The sequence below is a fragment of the Myiozetetes cayanensis genome, unplaced genomic scaffold (assembly GCF_022539395.1).
Source record: "Myiozetetes cayanensis isolate MyiCay16 unplaced genomic scaffold, myiCay2020 scf2-11, whole genome shotgun sequence".
NCBI lineage: Eukaryota > Metazoa > Chordata > Aves > Passeriformes > Tyrannidae > Myiozetetes > Myiozetetes cayanensis.
In genome coordinates, this window is record NW_026087411.1 from 106270735 (window position 1) to 106296889 (window position 26155).

At 38.8% G+C, this 26155-nt stretch overlaps 1 protein-coding gene across 1 annotated transcript; it reads left to right on the plus strand.

The window, feature by feature from the left end:
- Positions 1 to 25760, plus strand: TDRD15 (tudor domain containing 15). Its single transcript, XM_050316428.1, has 3 exons — positions 1 to 34; positions 17830 to 17910; positions 19774 to 25760. The coding sequence occupies exon 3, from the start codon at positions 19779 to 19781 to the stop codon at positions 25758 to 25760; it is 5982 nt and encodes a 1993-aa protein (XP_050172385.1). The 5' UTR covers positions 1 to 34; positions 17830 to 17910; positions 19774 to 19778.
- The last annotated feature ends 395 nt before the right edge of the window (positions 25761 to 26155 follow it).

Here is a 26155-nt window from a genome sequence, read left to right on the forward strand (position 1 = left end):
CTCCCTGTAAAACATGTATCTTGAAAATAACAAGGTAAGTTTGAACATTGGGAATTAAAAAATAGTCTTTAAATTTACACCTGCGTTACCTTTTTAAAGGAAAAAGTATGGTGATTTGCTAATAGCTTGCATTGTTGTTCTAATCTAAAACAATTAAACCCAAGGAAAAGAGAAAAATGGCTACAGCCAGTTTACAAAAGCATTCAGAATCTTCTGATACATAACGGCACCGAACAGGAACAGCAGTTTAAGTTTTCCATTTATGCCACTACTTTAAGCATTTATGTCACTTGTACTTCGCTGCCTGGATGTTTTAAGAAATTCTCTTCCAGGACGAGTTCTCTTTGAAATTTCAACTCTTAACAGTATAACTACAGGTCTTTTCACTTGACTGAAAAATGCGAAGATGAAATTTATTAAAATCTCACATATATTTTCTTTTCTTTTCTTTTCCTAGGAGAAAAAAAAAAAAAGTTTAGGTGAAAACAAATACAATACTATTTGAATTACTTATCTGGTTTTTAGTTTTCCAAAAAGTGTATCAGCGTGCATCTGGCATTACAGTTGGCACACATTAAATGTTTTCTCTAGCCAAAAGGTACTTTTTTCTTTTGTTTATTTATATCTGACTTCTGTGTCTGAGTAAAATTCAAACATTGCTATAAAACTGTTATTAATTAACAGTACTGAAAGACAAAAACTTTTTTCCTCTGTTAAGGTATTTCCTTTATTCAAATAAATTAGAGCATACATTTGCTGTAAAGCAGTGGTTCCTTTTGCGTTTAAGAGTAATTTTACATGACTAACTTCAAGCAGTCTCTTTGTTTTTCTCTTACTAACTCAATGAGCTCACTGCCACGCAGCAGACATATTTATTGTGCTGTGCAAAGGTTACAGCCAACAGAGATTTGGTATGTGTAAAGTCCAGGTATCTGGGATCTCAGCAATTAAAGCATGGAATTCCTTGTTGCTTCTTTATAATCCAAATGAGTTCAGGTAGAACAGCTTCTTTATAACTTCTCTGATAAGGAATGGGGTAAACAGGAGGTACAGGCACTCACTGGTTTCAGGCTTGAGTTCGTTCTGACAGTGACACCAGTTTTAACCTACATGCGCAATACTGATAAACAGTGGTGGACTCAGCAGTATTGATAAGAGTCCTGTTCCCTGTACAAATACTTCACATAGGCCTTTGCAGTTGAAAAGATTCCCAAGGCTGCTTGTTGAAGTAATTTTCAGTGAAAAACCTACTATACTGTCCCTGCATCTACAGAGTCTAACCTGTCTGAGCACCTGCACGTCCACGTAGTAGACAGGAAGTATCAGGAGATAGTGTTGTTGTCTTTTCCATGAAACTGAATCCAGACCATTGTATCTAGGACAGTTTCATTGTCTGCCATTAGCTAGAGGTCAGAAGTATTTATCTCACCTCATACTTCACAGAGGAAATTGTAAAATCCTGTCAGAAAAGTGAGATAAACAAGTGAGCAAGTATACACTCATCAAGAGTTATTAAATGCACATACTCCTGAGTAAGGTGGTACAGAAAAGAACTTCCTTATGTTCCACTCACAGGTCTTGGTGTTATCAAGAAACAGTTCAAATTTATTAACATCTAATTATTATTGTGCCCATTTTTCAGTTTTTAGAGCTGTCAGTTATGTTTGCTAATTACCCACAAGACCACCATACACTATATATAACTGGGAAAAAAGTTTGTCTGCTTCCAAAGAATAGGTTCCCTTTAATTTCTTATGACAGCTGTGGTGGCTCTGCCCAGTACTGTTTCATGGCTCAGATATGAGCTGATGAATAAGACTATGACAGGCCCTAACTGGATTTCGGTTTTGTTTCTTCCCCAGTACCAGGTTCTTTTTTTATCATTACATGCAAGTAGGTTCAGTGCATGTTCATTCCTTTCATCCCTAGGTGGGAAGGAAATAAACAGAAAAAAGAGAGCAACAACACCTTGGCTCCACCTTACCACAAGATCAGGCAACAGGCTGCTACTGGAAAGGGCCAAAAGCAAATTACCTCCTCTTCCAGAACCCATTCCTATGACAGGCAGTCATTTATCATTTTATGTGGAACTGGCAATGAAGAACATTTGCCCCCTGAAGCACTCAGTGTTTTAGTAAAGATACAGTATAAATACGTTACATTGGATATTTCGGTTAAAAAGCACTAACATGAATGACAATGCTGTTAGCAATATTGGAGTTACTGCTAGTTAAGGTGAGAAGGTATTTTCAAGTCTGAACTATATTCTTTTGTTCTGAATGGAAGGAAATGTTTTAAAAATGGTTTCAGGATATAGAGGCCTTTCTGTGACATTACAGGAATTTAAAAGCATTCAACTGAGACAGATGAAGAATGTTTTCAAAAGCTGGATCTTTCAAATCTAGACCACCCAAATATAAGATATTTCTTTCTTTTATTTACTACTAAATTAGGTGAAATGTTTTGCAAATTTGTGCCATTAACGTTACATTTCTTTCATATTTTTGAGTGACCTCTGCTACTTATGTAGTCAAATTTTTAGTTTCCCTGTTTTCTCACACAGAAAGTAAATTATTTTAACAATTATGGATATCTTACATACCTTTTGTCTTGATTTGTGGCAGTAACAATCCTATAATTCAAACTGTGCACAGGAAAGTCCATAAATTATGGGAGTTAGGCATTGAGTGGTTGGTCTCCTTTACTGGTTAGATCATAGAATTGTACAGGAAATTAAGCTGGCAGAAAACTCAGGATGATATCTGGTACAATCACTTCTCAGAACAGAGCTGACTTCAAAGTTAAATCAAGTTCCTTAGGGACAGGGTCATGATATCAATGTGTAAATTTTTAGGGCAACGTATATGTTTTTAGCTCCATAATACCCAATTGTGACAAAACAGAAATACTGTATTGCAATTAATAAAAAGTTTAGTAGTCTGAGACATGGACCAGTGCTCTTGGAAAGCAAAGAGAGAAAAAAAATCATCAAATTAAATAAATGATAAAAGACAGATTTATATCTCTGACACAGAAAAAGAAAATTGTAAATTAGTGATTACCAAGGCTCAGGAAGATAATGAAGGTTATTAACAGTTTCTAGATACTCACAATTTCTATTGTGAGTTGCTCAAATAGTCACCCTGTAGGTGTTTACCACATTCAAGGGACAGTCTCCCAAGTTTTAAGGTTTTGCTCTGCAGATTGAGCTATCTTCATTTGTTCTGCTTTATCATTCAATCAGGAATATACTGCTTATCTTTAGTGAGTTCCTCCCATGAAATTACCATGACTTTGACTTAGTTTATTGATTCCAAGGAAAGGTTGATGTAAAAAGTCACATTACTAGCATCATTACCCCTTAGCCTGTTTTCTGTAGCCTGGTTTGTGAAGCTTATTGCAAAAGTTTGTGGTTTTCTTTCCTTTAAAATTATCAATACATCCTTACCATTCATGTGGTTACAAGGACTATTTTCTTAAGTCACTGCTTATTCAGATATTAGAACACTCTTGAAATGTGACCTCATCCCACCTGGGCAAATGGACTTAATTAGCACACATTATGTTTCATCATCTCCTATGAGGGAAAAATAATATAATCAGAGAAATGTATACTTCTGAAGAAGTTATGAATTTCTTATACAGTAAGACTTGCCTAGAACAGGCATACTTAAGAGATGTCCATTATCAAGTCTTCCTCAGTTCTGAAGTAGCTGGAAAAGAAGACATAGAATTGGATCTGCCCATCTCAAGATTGCTTTTAGCTTGATAGAAAATAAGAGTCACAGCTTTACGTGGCACTAGGTATCACTTATTGTTAATTCCATAGGAATTTTTTTTGTATTCAGGGTGAAATAAAGCTTTAGAGACAAAATCTCAACTGAGTGCATGAAGGTGGAAGCCTTGTAAGTTGAATAGATCTTCAGAGAACCATTGGTATCACAGCACTTCCTGACCCTCTTTTAGCATTTAAATCAGATTTTGGGTTCAACTACAAGTATAATTAGAGTTCTTTGCTATATATTAAAATTCTAAATGGCAATAAATTTATCACAACTGGGCACATCAGCCTACTTACTAAGAACTGAAAAAGGATACCACAAAGACAGTTCGGCATTTAAAATGCAAAATAGGCAGGATTTATTTGCTGAAGAGAGAAATTTGGAAAGGCTATGTAACCTAAAGTCCCATTAAGTTGAGATGTTTTATGCAACTTCAAAACTCGTATCGGTGCATTATATACATTATGGTTACTTTGGTCCTAAAAATTCTGTGTTCAAAGCATCAAAGCCAAAGATAAAGACACATCAGGACATAATTCTGAGAGTCCCAGAAGTTCTCAGCTATTAATCACCATTCAAGGAAAATTTAAAATTGGAACAAAAATCCTACTATGGATATTTTATTTTATTTAGCAGAAAATTTCTCAAGTCTGTTAAAGTTCTTAGCAACACTCTGGATTGTAAAGAAAAATTATTTTTATACTTGTGTTTGATTTTAAGTTTAAATAAACTATTAATTTTTACCAATTATGTACTTATGTTATAGTATATTTTAGTTTGTTTTGCTGGTTTTTGTTGGTTGGTTTTTGTTGGTTGGTTATTTTGGTGTTTTTTTTTTTTTTTTTTTGAGGGGTAGAAAAGTCTCCAAAATGCCAAGACTGTTAAGAAAAACATGAATCTTAGAAATTATATTTCTCAGTGAAACAATCCTTGGTTCCAACATTTTTTCCTTTTTTTTTTTTTTTTTTTTACACATTTTTTGAATACTAAAAGAACCTAGTACATAGTTTGACTTTCAGTCATGAGAATTTAGAGCAGCTTTTCTCTGTGTCTGTTGACACTGCAACTGAAGGTGCCACTGCAGGGGGGAACGGTTTATGGAAGCACCAAATACATTATTTGAAGACTGTGAACGTCAGAGTAGGAGAGCAACTAAAGCATATGCCTAAGGTCCCACATGCAATTGCACAAACCATGGTGACATCTGTGCAATCACCTCTTTCCTGTTTACCTATGGTAGCCAGTTCAAAGCTACTACATTTATAAATTCACTTATATTCAATACATATTTATATTCTGCTATTTATTTTGCTGGATATGTACTCCTAGCGGTATATAGTTCTTCGATAACATTATATTTTGTCAATTATTTATTTTTTTTCCTGTACAGACTTGACTATTCTTGCTGCAAAAGATTCCTGATAAGACCCTCTGGAGGTATTTCACATTGTGTAATTATTGGTGTGTGTGGGAAGGACAACACTGACACGGATAATGATAAGAATTAAGCAAACACTTTAGGCCTCAGATCAACAGATAATGCCCAATTTCAGAACAAACTGACCTGTCCAGCTGAAAGATCACCCTGACACAGAGCACATGAAAGAAAACGAGTCACTTCCATGAACCGCTTGACCATTTGAACGAATGTGACCACCAAGCTCCTCCTACCTTTTACAGTGCCCTGCATTATCCCATGGAACAAAGAAAACTGCAGTAACAACCTGTCAGCTAAGCTGCAGATCGATTCTGTTTGGACAAAATGGAAACTGCTGGCTTTCTTCTAGTAAGGATGGGCTTTCCAAAGAAACACAGGAAAACGAGTATTTGTACTTTCAACAACCTTTCTTTTATATTAGGGAAGTGACAATGTAGTTTATCCAATGAAATCTCTAGAAAATGTCACTATGTACCACCTCCAGTGGGAATGAAGGCAGGTTCTTAGAAAACCACACAAAAAAGCTACATCTGTGCCCCTATTTGGTGTTCCAAATAGGACTTGGGATTATTCTCTGCCCCTTCACTCTACTGGTATAATCTAAGTGCACCCTCACCACTAAACCTCCTTACTCTCCAAAACAAGGTGAGTGCATCCAAACCTATTGTAAAATATGTCCCCAAGACAAGTTAGGTCTATAATCATGCCCAGGAAGTTTCTGAAGGTTTGTTGTTTCATGACAAAACCATGCCAAGGAATACTCAATACGTAAGAATTCAGAGAATCATAGCATTTATTGTTTTCTTTCTGCTCAAACCTTATGTAAAATAGAAACACCTGCCACTAAAAAAGAATCTAGACCTTTCCAAATTCAATGGTGAATCTGTCACTGACTTCCAGAAGGGTGTATTTTTTATTTACCCATTTAATTCCTATTTTGAACATAAGCGCAAATTTCATAAAATATTATCTAAACGTAGCGTTGAGATAACTACTGGTTATGGTAGAGGTAATGAAGCATTTCTTCTTTCTGTTTGTATCTTGTTTTTAATCCTATCCATAGATTATGGAAGCTGATGCATGAATTAAAAGTTAACATGTCATGAAGATTGTCAGGGGTCAATTGTATCTGAACATTTCAATGAGAACAGCAGAAAGAAAAAACCCACTCAAACCAAATAAATGTCACCTGCAGCCTATAAAGTAAGAACTAAGTCATGTGTAAGACAGCTGGTGAAAGCATTAGTCTAGGTTTGATAGATCAGGAGATCCCTTTCAGTGCCATGCCCTTATTTTCAAAAGCATTCAGGTTTTACCCTAATTATCAGTACTGTATTTGCTTCATAGAAGAAGACCAGGAAAAACTCCATATAGACTGCAAATGTAATTTGTGTATGAGGTTTCTTTTACTGAGCTCATATTTACCTCTGTATGCAGTAGATACAGAAGCAGCAGTGTTAGCAGATCATCGCCATTTATTACTCTCGAGCATACTGGTTATCTCAAATGCTGGTCTCAGCACATGAAGTATTTCAAGGAAAGATCACCCATTACATAAAAGATGAGTACAGGCACTCTGGTGATATATACGTTCAGCAATATGTGAGAATTGGAGCCCCTGGTGGTCTAGTGGTAAAGGCGCGGCGCTATCACTGCCGAGACCCGGGTTCGATTCCTGGTCAGGGCCACTCTCGGGCAGGTGGAGCTCATTAGCCCTTAAAGGCAACCCACCTACGTCCTAAGGACCTCGCTGCCACCGTCCAAGCTCGCTTGGCCCCGGCAGATGAACCTTAGGATTAAAGGGTGGGCTCAGTTCCGCGCACACTGTGTCTCACCTAAAAAATCCAATGCGCAGGCTGGAAGGTGTAAAGACCTTCCCCGGATCTTCACTCGTGAAGACTGGCCATTATTATTATTTATTATTATAATATGTGAGAATTAGAGAGTTAATTTCATTTTGTGCACACAGAGGTTGTATATGAGCTGCTCCTTGGAAATGATCTCATTTTGAAGATGACTGGCTGCCTCACTACTTGGAGTCTATTCTTAACATACAAGTTTGTTAACAAAATCCAGTAATTCCTTATGACTTTTTAGTTTAGAACATTTCCTCTCACCGTATAAAGAAATCTATATAGAAAAAAAGTATTGTTATAAGAATTTATATGGAAATCCATAGGGTAATATTTGGAACCACATTTATTCAGCCTTTTTAGGTACTCCTCACAACACATCTATGTAGAGTATAAGGGGACTTGGTTTTGCACGAAGGCAATTGAGCTGGTACCAAAAACTTACTGTGTACAAGGCCTGAATATGGCTTATACTGCAAGTAGACATAAAGTACATGAAGCAGAAACCTCCACCTGCCCAGAAATACCACTTTACATGACAGAAAAGGGGAAACTTAGGAATGGTCTGAATGCTGGGAAAAGAGCTTAGAGCAAAGTCTGGATTGGGAACTGCAATTTACATCATCTGCTGAACATGCCCAAACTCTGGGTCAAGTGGGAGTGTGTTTCCATGAAAAATCAGGCTGCTGAGTGTGTTTGGTCTTTCAACTGTGGCACTATCATCTTTAGAGTCTTGATCCTACAGTCAAATTCACAGATGAAAGTTTCAGTGAAATGCTGACAGGCACATGGTTGCACTTTTGTAAATCTGACTATGCAGTCAGATCCCTAAAGTGAAAATGTTTTTGCTCTGGGGGCTTGAGAATCAAAACCAATCTGCAGCACAAACAATGAAAATTCAGATAGACACTGAAAATCTGTTTGCTTTTTACTATCCACACAGTATTAGTAACACATGTAATGTTTTTCTTGTTGCTTAAATATATGGAGTGAAATCCTTGCCCAAGTGAATTCAGTGGGAGTTTTGCCATTGACTTCAATAAGGGCAAAATTTTCTGCCAGGGTTGGTGTGATTTTCAGCCTGTCTTTTCCCCTTTAATACATGTGATGACAAACTCCTGTACTTCAATTCCAAGGATGGATCAGCACACTGCAGCAATTAAAATTGCTGTAGTATATCATACTTATCCAGTATATTGTCTGGAAGACCATAGTGGAGAAATGTTTTTTGTTTTCTGCTATATAAATAGCTTCAATATCCCAGAAAAAATAGTTTTAAGATATTTTAACTTAAATTCTACTTCTAAACTCATCTCTAAATGGATCACAATATGTCTGCAGATATCCCAGTACGCAGCCAACTACCTGAAGGTAGGATTTGATCGTTCATTAAAAGGAGAACTAGTGCTGAAGCCCACATACATACATGTAAACATGTGAGGTGCTAACATGAAAGAGTGGGTTGTGCTGGGATTATGAATAGCAAATGTATGTTGTAATTAACATTGCCAAGGTTTGCTGGGGAAGGGGAACCTCAGTCCATTCCATCCTTATCAGTTAATGCCAGTGCCAGTAGCAGACGTTAAGAGGCTGTAGAGGGATCACAGGTCATCAGAAGTGCAGCACAAAGGAATTTCTGCCAGTCTAGCCAGTAAGCCAAACTTCATTTTAAAGGCCTTTGTGAAAACGCACATAGGACAGGGAACAAACAGGAGTTAGAGATGCACATTCACCTGCAGGGCTGTGATCTTATTGGCATCACTGAAACGTGGTGGGATGGCTCCCATGACTGGAGTGTTGGAATGGAAGGATACAGGCTCTTCAGGAAGGACGTGAAGGGGAGGCAAGGAGGGACTGTCACCCTCTGTGTCAATGAGCGGCTGGATTGGATGAAGCTCAGCCTGGGAATGAATAAGGACTCACTAAGAGTTTATGGGTCAGGATTAAAGGGAGGGCAGGGACACGTGACATTCTAGTGAGGCTCTGCTACAGGTTGCCTGACATGGAAGACTGACTGAATAAGGCCTTCTTTAGACAGGAGAAGCCTCACATTCACAAGCCCTGGTCCTCATGGGGGACTTCAACCACCCCAATATTTGTTGGAAGGACAACACATCAGGACTTAAGCAATCTAAGAGGTTCCTGAAATTCACTGACAATAACTTTTTTCTCCAAGTTATAGAGAAGCCAACAAGGAGAGATGCTATGCTGGACCTCGTTCTCACCAACAAGGAGGGGTTGGTGGGTAATGTGAAGCTCAAGGGCAGCCTTGGCTGGGTAGAGTCTCTTAGGGCAGTGAAGAGGGTGCACAGCAAGCTCAGTACCCTGGATTTCAGGAGAGCAGTCTTTGGCTTCTTCAGAGATATGCTCCACTCTCATGAGACATCACTTGGAGTACTGCATTCATCTGTGGTACCCCAACAAAAGTAGGATGTGGAACTGTCAGAGGAAGTCCAGAGGGAGCCACAAAGATATTCAGAGGGCTGGAGCACCTCTCCTGTGAAGTCAGGCTGAGAGAGTTGGGGCTGTTCAACCTGTAGAAGAGAAAGCACTGAGGATACTTTATTGTTGCCTTCCAGTACTTCAACAGGGCCTATAAGAAAGATGGGGACAACCTTTTCAGCAGGGCCTGTTGTGACAGGACAAGGGGGAATGGCTTTAAACTGAAAGAGAGCAGATTTAGATAACATATAAGGAAGAAAGTAATTACTGTAAGGGTGGTAAGGCTCTAGAACCTGGAGAAGTTGTGGATGCCCTACCCCTGTAAACAGTTGAGGTCATATTGCACAAAGCTCTGAGCAACCTGATCTAGTTGGAAGATGTCCCTGTTCATTGCAGAGGGGTTGGACTAGATGATCTTTAAAGGTCCCTTGCAACCCAAACTATCCTATGATTTTGTGATCTTTAACATCCCCTCCAACCCAAACCTTTCAAAAATTCTGTTGTTTGCACTATGATTTCAAATTTCATACAAATCGACAATGACAATGACAGAATAGAGTTTAGAGAACTCATTCTGTTTGTAAACAGAGACAAGATGTAAAATGTTTAACAAGATGGATATAATGATTAACACTGCAGTCTAACATTGTAAGGTTTTTATGAAAAAACAAATACCAGACTAGCTTAAGCCATGGACATCAGCTTCTAAAAGCTTGCTACAGCAAGAAATGAAGATGTTCAACATCTCTAAATAGAAAGGCCTTTTACAGATTATAAACTGCCATATGAGGTGGAGAAACTTAAATTACCAGAGCCTTTTTCTTTTCTGACATATGTTTTTATGTTTAAAGGAAAATTGAGTATAGAGATTCCAGGTAAGACTACATTCCTTAAACATTATGTGTCCAATGCACAGATGCATAGAGAGTGTCTGAGAAAAAAGTAATTATTTTGTTGAGAGTGGGAAGTTTGATTTTTTTCTTGAATGTCTTAAATTCACAAACAGGTTTGGTAAGATTTTGAGTATGAATTAAGTCAAGTGCTGTCAGATCTGCATAATCCAAGATGTGTACCTGTAAAGACACCCATTCTGCTCACTGAACTCTGCAAGAGGCTGTGGCTCTTTCTTCCCATACAGCTTGTAGAGTTGGGGTCAGAATTTAATTAACTGATTAAAATAGATCATAGAAAGGAATAATGTTAAAAACCTATAAGATAATTCAGTTTCTCTCTTCAGAGACAATTAGATGATTTAATAGGTTTTTCTTCCACCTCTCAGCTCCTGAGACTTCAAGACACATAGTTCAATTAGTTCACCAGCCATCACTACATGACACAGTTTGTTCCACTGATTGTTCCACACTGAATTGAAATATTCAATATTTCAAATGACAAAATTGCCACTGCATATGCAAATTCCTTTTCCCCCTCAGGATAAACTAATGTCAGAATTAAAAAAAAAAAACAACCAACAGACCAACCATCAGATTTTGGATGTGCAGATCTTTAGAAACATAGTAATTGCTATGCAAAATGGAACTATTTGGATTTAAATAATTGAAATTATTATAGTTCTATTCTGAAGAAGGTTAATACTTTTCCTGTATGGTCACTGAATCCCCTATTAGCCCTACTCCTGAACCACCATGCTGAAGAAAGGGGAATTCACCCATGGAGTACCTAACTCTAACTTTCCTCTGGAGTGCTTTTACATTAGTTTTAGTTAAGAACAGGAGGTGAATCTCCCTACCATTCCCACTTATCCAGCTTTAGTCAGCAGTGTAGAGCTATTCTAGCACACACAAACAAATGCTTTGGAATGAAACTAACTCAGAAATTGTTCTCAATGCTAGAAGACATCCAACCCACGTGACTACACTAGAGCTAGTCTTAACTAATCCTCCCTCCCTTAAAACCTGCTGACTTGGATATTAGGTCACCAGCACTACGCATTTAACTTTGCAGATCTGCTCAGGAATTCCCAATGTAAATGGACCCTGACACCCTCTCATCCCCTACAGCAATCCAAGTACCAGGGTAAAGCTGCAGTGCAGGGTCTTCTTATACACAACTCTACATTCTGGGCCCTAACGGTGGTTAAGATGACACAATGATGTGACCTTACCACACAGCCCCATCCTTATAAATTGCACAGCAGAGAAACTCAATCTCACCACTGAAAATGGCTCTGTATCTGCACAGTTGTACTGGTATGGTGTAACCCATATGGCAAAACTCATCTATTTTGCAATGCCCCTTTTAGCAGAAATTCTACCTTCTGCTTTGTCCCACTATTTAACAAGTCTCAGTTTGTTCTTTCACCTGTAAAACGGACATATCTTCTGATGCAATGGGAAAATCCCTCTGCTCTGACACTAATTGTCACTGAATTGTGCAATGGGTATTTCAAGATACAACGAGGAAAGTGTCCCTGCCCGTGGCAGGAGGGTGAAGCTTGATGGATCTTTAAGGTCCCTTCTAGCCCCAACCATTCTATGATTCTATCATCTGCTACTGAAAGTATTTTGTGAAAGCTGTTTCTTCCCTCTGCTTTCTTACATGTAAACTGCTTAGTAAATGACTAATTTCACATAAGTGATGATATTAACACAGTTTAAAAAAAATCTAGACGTGGTAAAATTGACATGTGATTTAGTAAAATATTTGAAATTAAATTTTGACTGCGTATTGAGTAAGTAGGTACCATAAATAGATTGAAAATATTTTGAGAGTTACTTGAGGTTACCTGAAAACACTTAAAGTGGCTTCAAATAGTGTGACAAATGTGATGACAGTTCTGGTGAAACTCTACAGCACGTGCACCCTCATATTTCATTATGGGTCTCACTGAATTGAACGCTCCTGTTCTCCTTCCGTCTACCGAAGGAACACAAGTGTATTTCCAAGTATCCAGCTAAACTCGTGGCTGCTCCTGCCACCTCGTGGCTATCGCCCAACTAAACAGAAACACAAACCAATAACAGCACATTGAGGACACACTTTGAAAGACAAAATAGGAAAGTGGGCACAACTTTTGTTTTAAGATGACACTTTTGAGTCCCGTTATTTTTCAAGTTTGTTGACTACTAAAAAAAATCAAACCTTTTGGACTGACTTAAGAGAAAGAAGAAAAACTTTATACTGATCTTGTAGTATCATAGTTTCAGAAGAGACACTGATTTTCTCAGGAAAACTCAATAGAACAATATGATTATTTTTATATTGCTTATTTCTAATTGTAAATGCCGTTGTTTAAACAATAAACTTGGGCTCACTTGGAAAAAAAAAATCTATTTATTGTTAGATTTATTTTAGGTAGAGGTGCTTTCACTCTTCATTTTCAGAACTCTGAAATGTCCTGTATTTCTGCTGTCACCACTTACTCAGACCTCTGTGTTACCTACAGCTTCCTTTTTAAAGCTGTTTATTTAAAAGACAAACACAAATGCTACAAGAAGGAATGCTGCAGTGTCTTTTAGAAAAGCAATTGATTATATACAACAGAAAATGTTTATGGTAATCAGATATCACTGATGTATTTGCAGGTTTGCACAATAATCAAGCTGAGAAAGATGGAACTAAGCCACGGAGTGCAAATTTCTCTCCCATAAACTTTAGCATGTCATGAACTAACCAAAATCCATAGGAGACAGTTTAAAAGTACTTTGTTATGACAGATCTCCTTCTTAAAAGTGAAGAAGTATAAGAGTTATCTACTTCAGAAACAGTTTTATGATATTAATATTCAAAAACAACCTTAGCAAAACTGAGGACAGATGTCGGAATAGTTGTTGGGATCAAAAGTGGAATATGTGTTGCTTAATTCTCCTTCTTTCCCCACGTGGAATCAAAGCAGCTGTGATCATTACACAGTTCTTCGTGCAAGTCAGGTGCTGCGGAATGGGATTCATTCCAGTCAGCATACAAAGCATAGAACCAGCACCATGAGTGTTCAGCTATTTAGTCATCCAGACAGGAAACATTAAGGAGAAGATCAAGACTTAAACCCTTCTCTGTTTCTACACTGGGGACATACTCTTATCCTTTTGTAATCTGTATACCTCTTCCCTTCCTTGGAGATAGGTGGTTATCTATTTTTTTTCCCCCACAATGAATTCAGCAAGACACTTTTATTTTAAAACTCAGACAGAAGATGCTGATGACTCCTCTCCTCCTTTATATGGTATCTTACAGATTGCAGTTATCTTGCAATTTTTCTACTGCTCAAATCAAAGCAAATACATAATTACCACCTGCCAAGAACAACCTAAGAAGGTTGCAGACTACTTTTGGTGTTTAGACTGAGAGATGAACGTCCATGTCATCCAAAAGCCATCCTTTGGGTAATATTTTTCAGTCTGCCCCTCAGTTTTTACAACAAAGGATAACTTTGTCTTACGTCCCCTCGCCTCAAAACTAGTTTTCTTAAGTGTTGGAAGTTAACTAGAACTATGATTAGATATTCATTATCCGAGTTCAACAAGGGGTTTACTCAGACAGTGCTATGTTCTACCTACTGGCAGGCAGCTGGCAGCAGAGCTTCATTTATGATCTTCTGTTAAACTCTAGAAGAAAGCTTTTATTTTCTTTATACTATGCTTGAATCTGTAAGGAAAACCAGGACCCATTTCTCTACACAGAGTTTCACATGAAGGTATACTGAAAATAGGCCAACTCTGAAACAGATCACCATTTCTTACAGAATAAAAATGGGTATAAACAGACTCTTCATCCCATGAGCACAGAAGGCTATTTTAATTTTAGGTTTTCATTAACTATTTTAAAGCATTTACAAGAGTCATAGGAAAATGTTCCTGATGAGAAAATATACCTGAGTGGACATATTTTGGAACACATGAAGTTGTGTTCCTTGTTCAGCAGTTTCATACAAAGAACAACTTGAGGTTCACTTTAGGGGTTTTGTCAAGATTTGTTAAGAACAAAGCCTCACACAACAAAATTCTTTTTCAACTGTATTTTATTTCTGTCAATGAAATAAAAACTTGCCAGAGTATGTTAATTATCATGTAACACCAACTACATAGATAAATTCAGCTGGAGCTTCAAAGCACCTTAGAGAACAGAAAATTTCAGTATTGTACAGTTTTCAGCAGTCTGCTGCTATGCTAAAAACACTGGTATTTTATGTTTTGTGTTCAAAGTGACACAAGTATGCTTAGATGTTTGGCAAGGTTCTCCAAAGCCCTTAGATACACTGGATGTCCATCTCTTTAGAATAGTTTTCTTGTAATAAGATGTGTACTCATGGATATGTAAATTTGGAATAGTCTTAAAAGACAGCGCACTTAAGCCCAACCAGTATACCAATACAGAATGTAGCACCTCAAGTAAACAGTTCTCTTAATGAATAAATAAATGTGTGGCATACACTAAGGAGACAAATTATTTGCCATCCCAGAATGGAAATGTTACAGACTCATTTACTTGTAAGACTAGAAAAGCTTCTTGAAGTCTGCACCTTCTGTAAAGGGGTACCTGCTGAGGTTAAGATGCTTCCTGTGGGAAGGCCTTCTGGAGGAGCTGCATAAAGAAGAGTACATATATTCAACCCCCAAAGCATGCTGCTGTTACCTAAGGGGACAAAAATAATAATAAAAAAAAGACACACACACAAAAAAAGCTGATATGGACTGAGTCTGAAATGGGAAGCCTGGGGTACAGAGAGGAGCACACAGGACATTAATGTGTTGCATTAGGAAAATAAACAGCTTTACAGTTCAGAATGAGTGTGTACAATGTTACTTTCTGTTAAAGAAGTAAACAGACCAGAAAAAAAAATCAAAGTAATTAGAAATTGGAGTTTTCCAGTAGTGGAATTCTGTTGACCAACATAAGAATGCAAGAATAAACTAGGCATTATCCAGAAATATAAAGTTGAAGTTCAATCAGAGACAAACCTGTATTACCTTTGTTCTGAGCAGCACTTACAAATGCTTGACCATGATAAACATGACCACTAACCCACAAAATCAAAATAAGAGCTCCTGTCAGGGTTAATCCAAGTAGCTACAATACCACTTTAAATGTATATTATACAGACTTTAACATATTAGCTGTATTCGGAAATTACTACAACTCCAAGTATTGCAAACCCAGCTTTTCTCTCTTAATTTTGCAAAGGGTAACTATGGTTCATCAATCCTGACCAGCTGGGGGGAGGGGGGGGAAGGGTAAAAACTGAAAGTAAACCCTTAGAAATTATTATACACAGGTGAACTCTTTTTTAAAGAGTGCCATCAGTCATACACACACCAGCATGTTAATATTTGTAGGACTATACAGCAAACCAAGGTTTCTTGTTGTGAACACCTAAACTTGTACTCGTTGAAAAATAACACAAAAAACAAACAAAAAAACCAAACCAAACCAAAACAAACAAAAAACCACAACAACAAAAAAAAGCGCAAACCAAACCAAACTCCCACAAATCCAAACAATTTAACACCGGCCCCAAACAACCTTCACCCCCAACAAAGGAAAAAAAAAAAAAAAGCCAGGCATGCACTCAAAAGCAAGTGAGGCAGCACTTTGCGCCCTGTTAAGATGTACTTTCCACAGCCTGGAGAATTTCTTTCTGCCAGTGGGAAAGAACAGGAGCTCTCAAGTCCTCTTCAGGCAGCCACAGGAGACCAACAAGCCCACAGGCACTTTACTCAAAGTTTATGGAAACGCCTCATGAATGACAACCGCAACGTGAAAACGCAACGGAAAAAATAACGCCTAAACAAACCAAAACCCACAAACAAACAACAAAAGGCGGCACAACTTTACACGGAACGCCACCGAGCCCGCGCCGCCGCACAAGCGGAAAGGCGGGACTCGAACCGCGGCCCTCCCGTCCAGCCGCGTCCTCCCCACGAGAGGCGCGAAGGGCGCGGGCGGTGCCGCCGCGCACGCGCGTTCCCGGGCAGCGTGTGCCCGCCGCGCCGCCATCTTGGCCGCGGGGCAGGGTTGCTGGTGCCGCCGGGCGCTCCCGGCCCTCGCACGGTGCTGCCTCGCCCGAGAGCGCCGGGGAAGCCGCGGCGGCTGCTCAGGGGTGCCGCTCTTCGCTCTCGGGTCCCGCCTGGCGGTGGCAGCGGGCTCCTCCGTGCGGGCTCCTCTCAGGTGAGCGCGGCGTCAGAGAGCCCCGGGCAGGGCGGCTGCTCCGGAACGTGTCCCTCGTGCCCTGCACTTGGTTGCGTTTAAAAGCCCTTTTGTTGTGCCATGAGTTGCCTGTACGGTAGGTGGTGTGTGATACAGTGTGCATTTCCGTGGCTTAAGCGTTGCAAGCAAAAATAACTGAGTGGCTGCTCCTGCTTAGAAAGTAGGTGGTAGAAACTTGCGTGGTATTTCTCTGACTGGGGTGGTTTTTGAGCTGCAGTGGAAGAAGAGTGGTCAGACCATGCTTTTAGGAAGGTGGATTCAGTTTCGTGTTAGTTTTGTGGTGTGTTTTTTTGTTCTGTTTTATTTATTTATTTGTTATTATTTATTTTTTAATTATTTTTAGTAATTTCAAGGTTGTAGTTAAGGTAGGTGTGAGTAGCTCTTTCTTACAGGGTGTGTTTGTTGAGCAGGAGGAGGATTTAGAGAATCACAGAATGGTTTGGGATGGAAGGGACCTTAAAGATGATCCAGTTCCAACCCCTGCCATGGGCAGGGACACCTTTCATAAGAGCAGGTTGCTCAAAGCGGCTTCCAGGCTGGCCTTGAACACTTCAGGAATGGGGCATCCACAACTTCTCTGGGCACTCTCATAGTGTAAAATTTCTTCCTAATGTCTAATCTAAAACTGCTCTCTTTCAATTTGGAGCTATTCACCCTTGTCCTATTGCTCTGTGCCCTTACAAAAGTCATCTCCAGCTCTCCTGTAGCCCCTTCAGGTACTTGAAGTTGCTGTAAGGTCTCCCTGGAGCCTTCTCTTTTCCAGGCTGAACAGCCCCAGCTCCCTTAGCCTGTCTCAGTGGAAGAGGTGCTCCAGCCCTCTGTTCATCTTTGTGGCCTCCTCTGGATCCTCTCTAACATGTCCACATCTTTGCTGTGCTGAGGATCCCAGAGCTGGATGCAGCACTGCAGGTGGGCTCTCAGTAGGGCAGAGCAGAGCAGGAGAATCCCCTTCCCGTGCCTGCCACCCGTGGTGCTTTTGACTGCAAACACAGAGTGCTGACTCATTTTGAGCTTCTTGTGAACAAACACCCCCAAGACTTCATCCTACAGGATTGCTTTCGATAAGAGTAGTAGTAAAGAAATTAAGTTATGATTCTCAAATGATTTTTCTACCATCCTAATGATTTTTTTCTACCATCTTTCCTTGTAGAGAGATGCAGAGTTGTTAATAATGAGCTGCATTTCCTTTAGAGGGTGTCTTCTCAGTGCGTAAACCTTAAGTGGTGGAAAGGTAAGTAAATACCAAAAGGCCATTTTGTAAACTGTAGAAGTGTGACTGTATCAGTGTGCTGCTATTATTTGGGCTGTAGTAACAGGCAAGCAAATGTTGATGTGCAGATTGTTTTAGTTTGTTATGTGTTTATGCAGGCAGGGCTAGGTTTCAGTGTAGGAAAAATAAAAGGCCTCAGAGCATCAGTGATGGTCCTTGAAAAGTTTGATTCTCTGTAGTGATCAGGTGTTTATTCCAGGCAGAGAGAACCCTTCCCTGAAGACTGTTTTCTTTCATTAAAAACGCCCAGAATTTAGCTTTCTGTTACAGGGAAAAGTGATAAAAAAGAGCCTTGTTGGAGCAGATGTTTGGCAGATTGGGTTTGGTACTGCTTTTACTGTGAGGGTTTTTTTTGGTGGCTAGTGGTTTTGGATTTTTGGTGGGGTTATTTTGTTGTTTCTAGATGTGATGTCTTTGTCTTTCTGCCTTATAGTAGGAGTAGTCATTTATTTACTAGGGGTTTATTTGTGTGGGTTTTTTTTGTTTGTTTGTTTGTTTGTTTTTTGTTTTGTTTTGTTTTTGTGGGAGTAAAATGATAGGGATCTATATTTGTTCTGGGGAGAGCTTTGTGTGTGCTTATGCTGAAAACTCTCATGGCAGTTCCACTGAAGATTTTTTGCAGGCTGAGGAGGATTTTGCCCTAATAATTTGTTGTTGAAAGTTTAACTTTCAGCTTTACATAAAAATTCGTAAATCACGATCTTTGTCCAGTCCATCCACTGTCTTTGCATTTGTTGTTGTCCACCTCTAATTACTCTGTTAGAACAGAGGTTTATTTAAGGGAATTGCTTGATGAAATTAGGGTCATGTACAGCATTTTTAGACAATGTGGAATCACAGATCCATTGAGTTATTGACTTCTGAATTGAACTGGAAACTGAGTTTAAAGACGAGATTATACATAAAGATCAGAAAAGTATCTGAAGGTTTTGAAGATATTTAAACTGTCAGAATTGGAACACTGAGACAGTACAAAACACAGCCAGCACAATTGTTACTTGATGGGAAGTGCAGAAGTGTTGCACATGATGATGTGCGTAGTATGTTCTTTCAGTCATGAGAATTTAAAATATGCTATTGCTATAAATGATAGAATAGAGGGAGCCAGAGTAAGTAAACAGTAAAGCACAGAGTTATAAGATGTCAGTGATTTGAAGAAGTGATTTAGACAGAAAAAGCAGGGTGAGTAAGGGATGAGTCCTTGGTCACTGACATACTAAAAAGAAAGAAAAACAAACTGGAAGTACTTCTGCGGGTAAGGTCTCTTTGTAGCTGCAGTTCCAGTGCAATGAAACACTGAATTGCATCTCATTTGGAGAGATTTGCAGTTAAATTTACTGGATGCAAGTAGCAGTTGTGAGATGAGCAGATGTTACATAAATGACAGGAGTTGCTTTCTACTCTTTTCTCTTTGAGAAGAAATACAGTCTCCCTGCTCCTCTTTTATCAGATTCCGCATTCCTGCATGTCTGTTACCTCCCTTGTCCCTCCAGTTTTGTGATATAATCTTACATTCTCTCTGTTATTCTGGGAGCAACCTTTTGGTTAGAAATTAATCTCAAGCGATGAAATTAGCCTGTAGCCACAAGAGTGAATCCAGAGGTACTTTTTTCATGTTATCTGAGCATGTCTTTCAAAGGGAATTGTGTCAAGTGTATCCCAGTTGCAGAAAACATGACGTTCTAAAATGTTTAGCATACATTTTAACCAGAATTTAAAAAATATGCTATTAAAAGGTTTTGAAAACAAATGCCACGTAAGGAGTTATTTGCAAATTAAAAATATGGAAAATGATCAAGATGATCATACTTCTTTTCTTTGCAGACAGGATGGAATCTCTGACTCCTTTACCAGACCGAAGAGATATGAAATTGGAGATAACTCACATAGAATGCCATCCTGAGTGCTTGGTTATAATGTTCCATGCTCGACACAACACAGGGTGTGAGCCTGACTATTACATACTGCAGAATGAAATACAGCGTGTGTTCAAAGTAAGAGAGAATGTTTGCGTTGGTGGATCTTGTTTGGTGGAAGACAAAGAAGGAGAATGGCACAGAGGAAGAGTTCTGGGAAGGAAAGGGACTATCTGTGAGGCTTTTCTTATAGACACTGGATATGTGTTGGCAGTTGAGGAAACACATGTTGCTGCTGCTTGTGATGAATTGTTTCAGCTGCCTCCAAAGGTGGTTTCGGGTGTTTTTGCAAGCATACTTCCTCTTGGAGACAGATGGGGTCCAAACGCCGTTAACTATTTTTCATCTCTAGTGGGATTACAGATTACAGGACACGTGAAGGCTGTTATACCACACCAGCTGTTTATTCTAGAGGTGCCAAAGATTATTACTGATGTTCTTGAACTGAAGTTAGGTAAATGTATTGATGGAGATTCATTTTGTCTTATTGTAGAAACTTTAAGAGCATTGCCCCAAGGAGTGGTTTGTGAGAGAATGCCAGAATTATTGAAACAGAAGTATCCAGACAGGGAGTTGTTTACCTTAAATAATTCTGAGAAACCAACAGATTTTTGGCATGTTCCAGATGAACTCTTTCCATGTTTACCTGTTGGCAATAAAGAAAATGTAAAAATAACTGGTGCAGTAAGCCCAAATAAATTTTATTGTCAGATGCAGAAGTGGCAGAAAGAGCTGGAAGATTTGGCAAGATCTATGCATTTGTACTATGAAGCTCTTGGAGAAAATACTACATCTTGTGATAGTTTAGGGCTACTTTGTGCTGCCAAGAGGCAGAATGGGCAGTGGCATAGAGGAGTGATAAAACAACTTCTTTCTGACCACGTGGAAGTCTGGTTTATGGATTTCGGTGTTACTGAAGCTGTGCCACCTAGTTGTGTTCAGAAACTTAGAGCTGAGTTCACGATATTACCAATGATTTCATTTCCATGTGCACTCTCTTGTTTTGGTAGTCAGGATGAAACAGTAATAAAATTTCAGCTGAAAGAACTTATGCAGGCCTTGATAGGACAAACTTCTGTGTGTGTCCGTGTTGATTTATACAATAACACGGAACACCTGTATTATATTACGCTGCAAAAACAAGATCTTGGAATTAATACTGAGCGTCCCGAAAACCTGAATGAGGCAGCTGCATCATGTGTCTTGCATTTGGAAACAAAACTCACAAGTATTGCTGTAAACCACAAACCATGTCCTGAGAGATGCAATTCGGTTAAGAGTTTTACTGGAAATAAAGATACAAAAACCTGCTTACCTGAACGAGATATTTCTTTGTCCAACCAGTGCAAAAGAGAAGAGATGCAAATTAATTCTTTCTATCAAGCTTTTGTGGTACATATCATAAACCCATCTGACTTTTGGATTCAAACTTGTAGGTACCGGAATGAGTTTGAGGCCTTGATGACAAATATTGGCCACACATACAGTCAGTGTGGAGCTGATGAAATGGTCCTTAAAAAGCCAAAACCAGGGTTGCTGTGCTGTGCCCGGTATAGCAAAGATGGGTGTTATTACCGGGCTGTTGTCACAAAAGTGCTTCATGTAAACGTTACTGTTTATTTTCTGGATTTTGGAAATACAGATACAGTACCCTGTCACCATGTGAAAACATTGCTTCCTCAGTTTTCTGATTTACCAGCCTTAGCTATAGGTTGTTCCCTTGCTTGCACGTTTCCTGTTGATGGTGTGTGGGTTAAAAAAGAAACTGATTTCTTTAAAAGTGTAGTGGTGAACAAAGTACTGCTGCTTCATGTCATTGGAAAGCAAAACAACAAGTACATTGTTAATGTGCAGTGTAGTATTGGTTTGCAGCAAGGAAGTGTTGCTGCATGTATGGTTCAAGCTGGATATGCTGAATACTGGGAAAAACCACCAGATTCTGTTCTAAGGTCAGCACAAAAAAGGCACAACTGTAAAAAATCAAAAATCAATGCAGAGAGCACTGGTAATATTCATAGAAGTAAGATATCTGGAAACGGAAACATACCGCAGAGGGAAAAATCATTAAGTGTGTCTCCAATGCCTGGAAAATCTGTTGTGCCATCCTGTTTTGGAGAAGGTACTGTCTCTAAAATGCGTAAATCGGCATGTGAGGAAAAACTACTTTATAAAGAGTTTGTGTTTAAACCAGGAGATGTTTTTAAAGTGGTGTGCTCTTGCATTTTTTCCCCATCAGATTTTTCATGTCAGTTGCAAAGCAAACTGCCAGAGCTAAATAACTTAATGGGAAAAATTCAGACTTACTATGAAGGTCATACCAGTCCTTACAAAACTGGACAGGTTGCCTGTATTGTTAAACGTCCCAAAGATGGGAAGTGGTACAGAGCAACTGTTGTGCAGGAGGTATCTAGCAATGAAGTTGATGTGGTTTTTGTAGACTATGGTTATCGAGAAAGAGTTTTACTTAAAGATCTTCAGGCTGTTCTTCCAGATTTCCTAACTCTGGAAAGTCAGGCATTTCGATGTAGACTTAAAAATGTACCCTTACAGACTGACTCACTCAGTGGGTCTGAAGAAGTGCATAGACAATTTGAAGACTTCATTTCTTCTTCTAGAGGACCACTGACTTGTGTCATTTATGCTCTTATTCTTGTCAGCCCCAACTGTTTATGCAATGTTGTTGACTTACAAACTGCACTTACTAGTGCAGAGGAATTCCTCAGAGAACGTGGTCTCACCCAGTCTGAGTGTGTTGGACTGAGAAACCTTGCATCTTTGGGTTCTCTGTACAGTTTTTGCTACTCATCTTTTAATATAAAAGTTGGAGGTGAGGAGGAGGTTTATATAACTCACATAAATAGTCTTTCAAAATTCTACTGTCAACTTAATCGAAACACTGAAACTGTGGAGGCATTGATGAAGAGGATTAGTGACCTAAGTAAAACGTTGAATAATGCAAAGTATAATACCAGTAATACACGATTATGTATAGCCAGATATTTTGAAGATGGTCTCTTTTACAGAGCTTTGGCTTTTCCTGTGGAATCGACGTCCTATGTATGGGCTCACTATGTGGATTTTGGAAATAAGAGTATGGTAGAGAGAGACCAGTTGATGCCCATTCCAGACTCTGCCACTGACCTAATATTCACACCCATGCAAGCTATTAAATGCTGTCTGTCAGATTTTAGGGGGGGGGAAATTTCTGCAAGCATTACTAGGTGGTTTGAGGAAAGATTTCTTGGTAAACTGCTGAAGGCTGTAATCTTATCCATAGAACCAGATGGAAAGATTGTTGTGGATTTGTATGATGGTCAGCTCAAAGTAAGTCAAAAACTTAAAGAAAAAGTATTGGAAGAGTTGGCACAGAAAAGCTGTATGGGACAATTTAGAAGGTATGGAAGAGTGAGATGTCACATAGAAGGTGACAAAGAAATTAATAAAGTAAGTGTTAGAAATCCTGAAATACCTAAATTGGAAACCAAAGTGAAATGCAAAGTATATGATGACTATGATCAGACAGATACTGGAGAGAATTTTGGAGGTGAAGAGCAAACTGCATATAGCACACCACAATTGTGTAGTGGGTCCTTAAAGCAGCAAACTTTACAGAACAGCAAAGAGCCAGGCTTTAGAAATACTTCCAGCGCTGTTCTGGAAAACAGAAAACCTCTGACTGAAGAACCTGCTTCTCTCTCACTCACTCATTCTGCTTTAGCTTCAAAGGAAATAACTGTAAATGCTCTCTCTGAATCTCATCATGAAAGACTGCATTGTACAGGTCGTCAGGAAAGGAGTAATAAAAATATACCTACATTAATCAGTCTTCCTCAACGTGATATCCAGGTGAATACCGAAGCAGCAGTTTATATTTCTCACATGAATAGTCTGTCAAGTTTCTATATTCACCTTGCAGAAGATGAAAACTTAATAATAAAATTAGCAAATGATTTAAATGAAAGCTTGGAGAATAGGGGTTTTGAAAATTGCTTAGATGAGCTCATGGTAGGAGATCTCATAGTTGCAGAGCATGAGGCTGATTGTTTTTACTATAGAGCAGTTATTAAAACTCTGAAATCAGGAAACTCCTTTGAGGTAGAGTTTATTGACTATGGTAATGCTGAAGTTGTAAGTTCCTCAAAAATCTGCAGGATTCCAGAAGAGTTCTTAACTCTGCCAAGGCTTAGTGTTCATTGTTTTCTTAGCAGTATAAAAAGTGTTCCTGGTGAAAACTGGACTAAGAAAAGTGCTGTTTGTTTAACAAGAAAATTAAGTAATAAGCTAGTTACTTGTAAGTTCTTACAGCAACATGGAGAGCAATGGGAAATAGATGTAATTTGTGATGGAAAGTCTGTATCTAATGACATTCTGCAGGAAATAGATGGGGCAGGGTGGCAAAATGCACAAATATGTCATTCTGACAACGGGCCAAACCAAAATTGTAATCCTCAAGATACAAAGTCTAGGAATGGTTTAGATGGTCAAAGTAAAACTGAGGCTGTTAGAATGAAAAATACTTCCCAACCCCCCATAAGTATCCTTCATCAAGTTATAAATTTTGGACAAGTAGAAGCAGCAGAAGTGGTTAATATTTCAGAGACTGGAGAATTTTATGTACAGTTAGTTACAAATTTACAAATACTGCATGAGTTAAATATAATGCTTGACAAAGAAGCACAAAGAAGTGATTTGCTTAGAGAGGATGACATTGAAAAAGGACTGGAATGCATGACACAGTCTGAAAAGAACTTTAGGTGGTATCGATCGAAAGTGATAGAGAAATTTGTCAGGGAGAAGTTGATGCTAGTTTTTTTCATGGATTATGGCATGTGTGAAATGGTGCCCTTAAATAATGCAAAGATGCTCAGTGATGAGATAAAAAGTGTTCCTAAACAAGCTGTGTTTTGTAAATGGATTTGGTTTAAAAACCTGAAGAAAATTCAGTTTGACCATTTATTAAATGCACTCCTGGATTCTGAAGTAAGGATCTTATTTTTGAGGTTTTTCAAATCCTCTGGTATCTGGGAGGTAGATATTTTAATAGGGGAAGTTATGTTTCAGGAGTATTTGAACGAGTTCTTAAGCCATTGTCGGACAGTTGTTGCACCAGAACCAGAATCCAGAAGTACAAACTGTAAGGAACTTGGTACGTCATTCAAGATAAATTCAGTCATGTGGATGCTGCTGCGAAGTGGCAGAACGTATCCAGGGTTTGCAACTGCAGTTACTGATCCTTCAAACTTCAGTGTCCAGTTTGAAGTCTTCTTTGATTGCATGCGAAAGTTGTCCTTGCTGCTCTCTGACGTTCCTGACAACTTGCCAGCTCTCCCAGAAGAACATGTGACCCCTGGTGCCAGCTGCTTGATCAAGTTTGGACTGAATGCACAGTGGTACAGGGCAGAAATTAGTGAAGTAACAAGTCAGTCTGTTGTTCTTACATTTATTGATTATGGCTTTCTGAAGAGCATTCCTTACTCTGACATCCATAAACTTAAAGTTATTCCAGAAAGTCTGTTTTACTTACCACGCTTGGCACAGTCTTGCTCTTTACACGATGCAGTTCCTGCCAAAGGGGAACGCTGGAGTGATGAAGCCATACTTTTGTTTCAGAAGCTTCTTCTTAAACCGTTTCTGATATTTCATTTTATCCACTATGGCTCTGAAATGAAATTAGAGGTGGATATTCTGTACGATGACAGCAGTCTAGCTGATGTCTTAATTGCTTCTGGCCATGCAGTCTGCTCTCAAAGTAGGTGCTGCCCCATTCCAGTTGACAGTCTTAAATCAGAAGAAACAGATCTGCAGCCTGAGTGTCCAGATTCTAGTTACTGTGCTTCCCTTTGTGAACCAGATTATAATTACGATGAAAATTCTGATTTTGCTGACAGAAGTTAGGCAAAGAAGAGAAAAGCTGTCTGAAGCACAGGACTACCTATAATAGTTTCAAATAAGGACGTCTAGTAAAATGACTGCTGGAGTATCATTAACAAAGGATCTGAGTTCACACAACACTAAAAGAAAAAAAAACCTGCAAAAGATGGACAATACTGTGAAGACATTGGGATTTTTTCAGCATTATGATGATAAGAAAAGCAAAGTAATAATACAGACTAAAAAAATAATACAGAGTAAATCTGCAAGCAGAAGCAGTGGCTGAGACTTGTGATTCTGATGTTCTGCAGTCTGGGAAGTGTGTGAAGATACTGTCAAAAGAATTAGTTGAATAATGAATAGACTGCAGTTAGGAAAGCACTACTTCAGTGCAAAAAAAATACAGATACTGCTCTTGG

Coding starts and splice junctions, on each gene's coding strand:
- TDRD15 (XM_050316428.1), top strand. CDS start 19,779: ATGGAATCTCTGACTCCTTTACCAGACCGAAGAGATATGAAATTGGAG.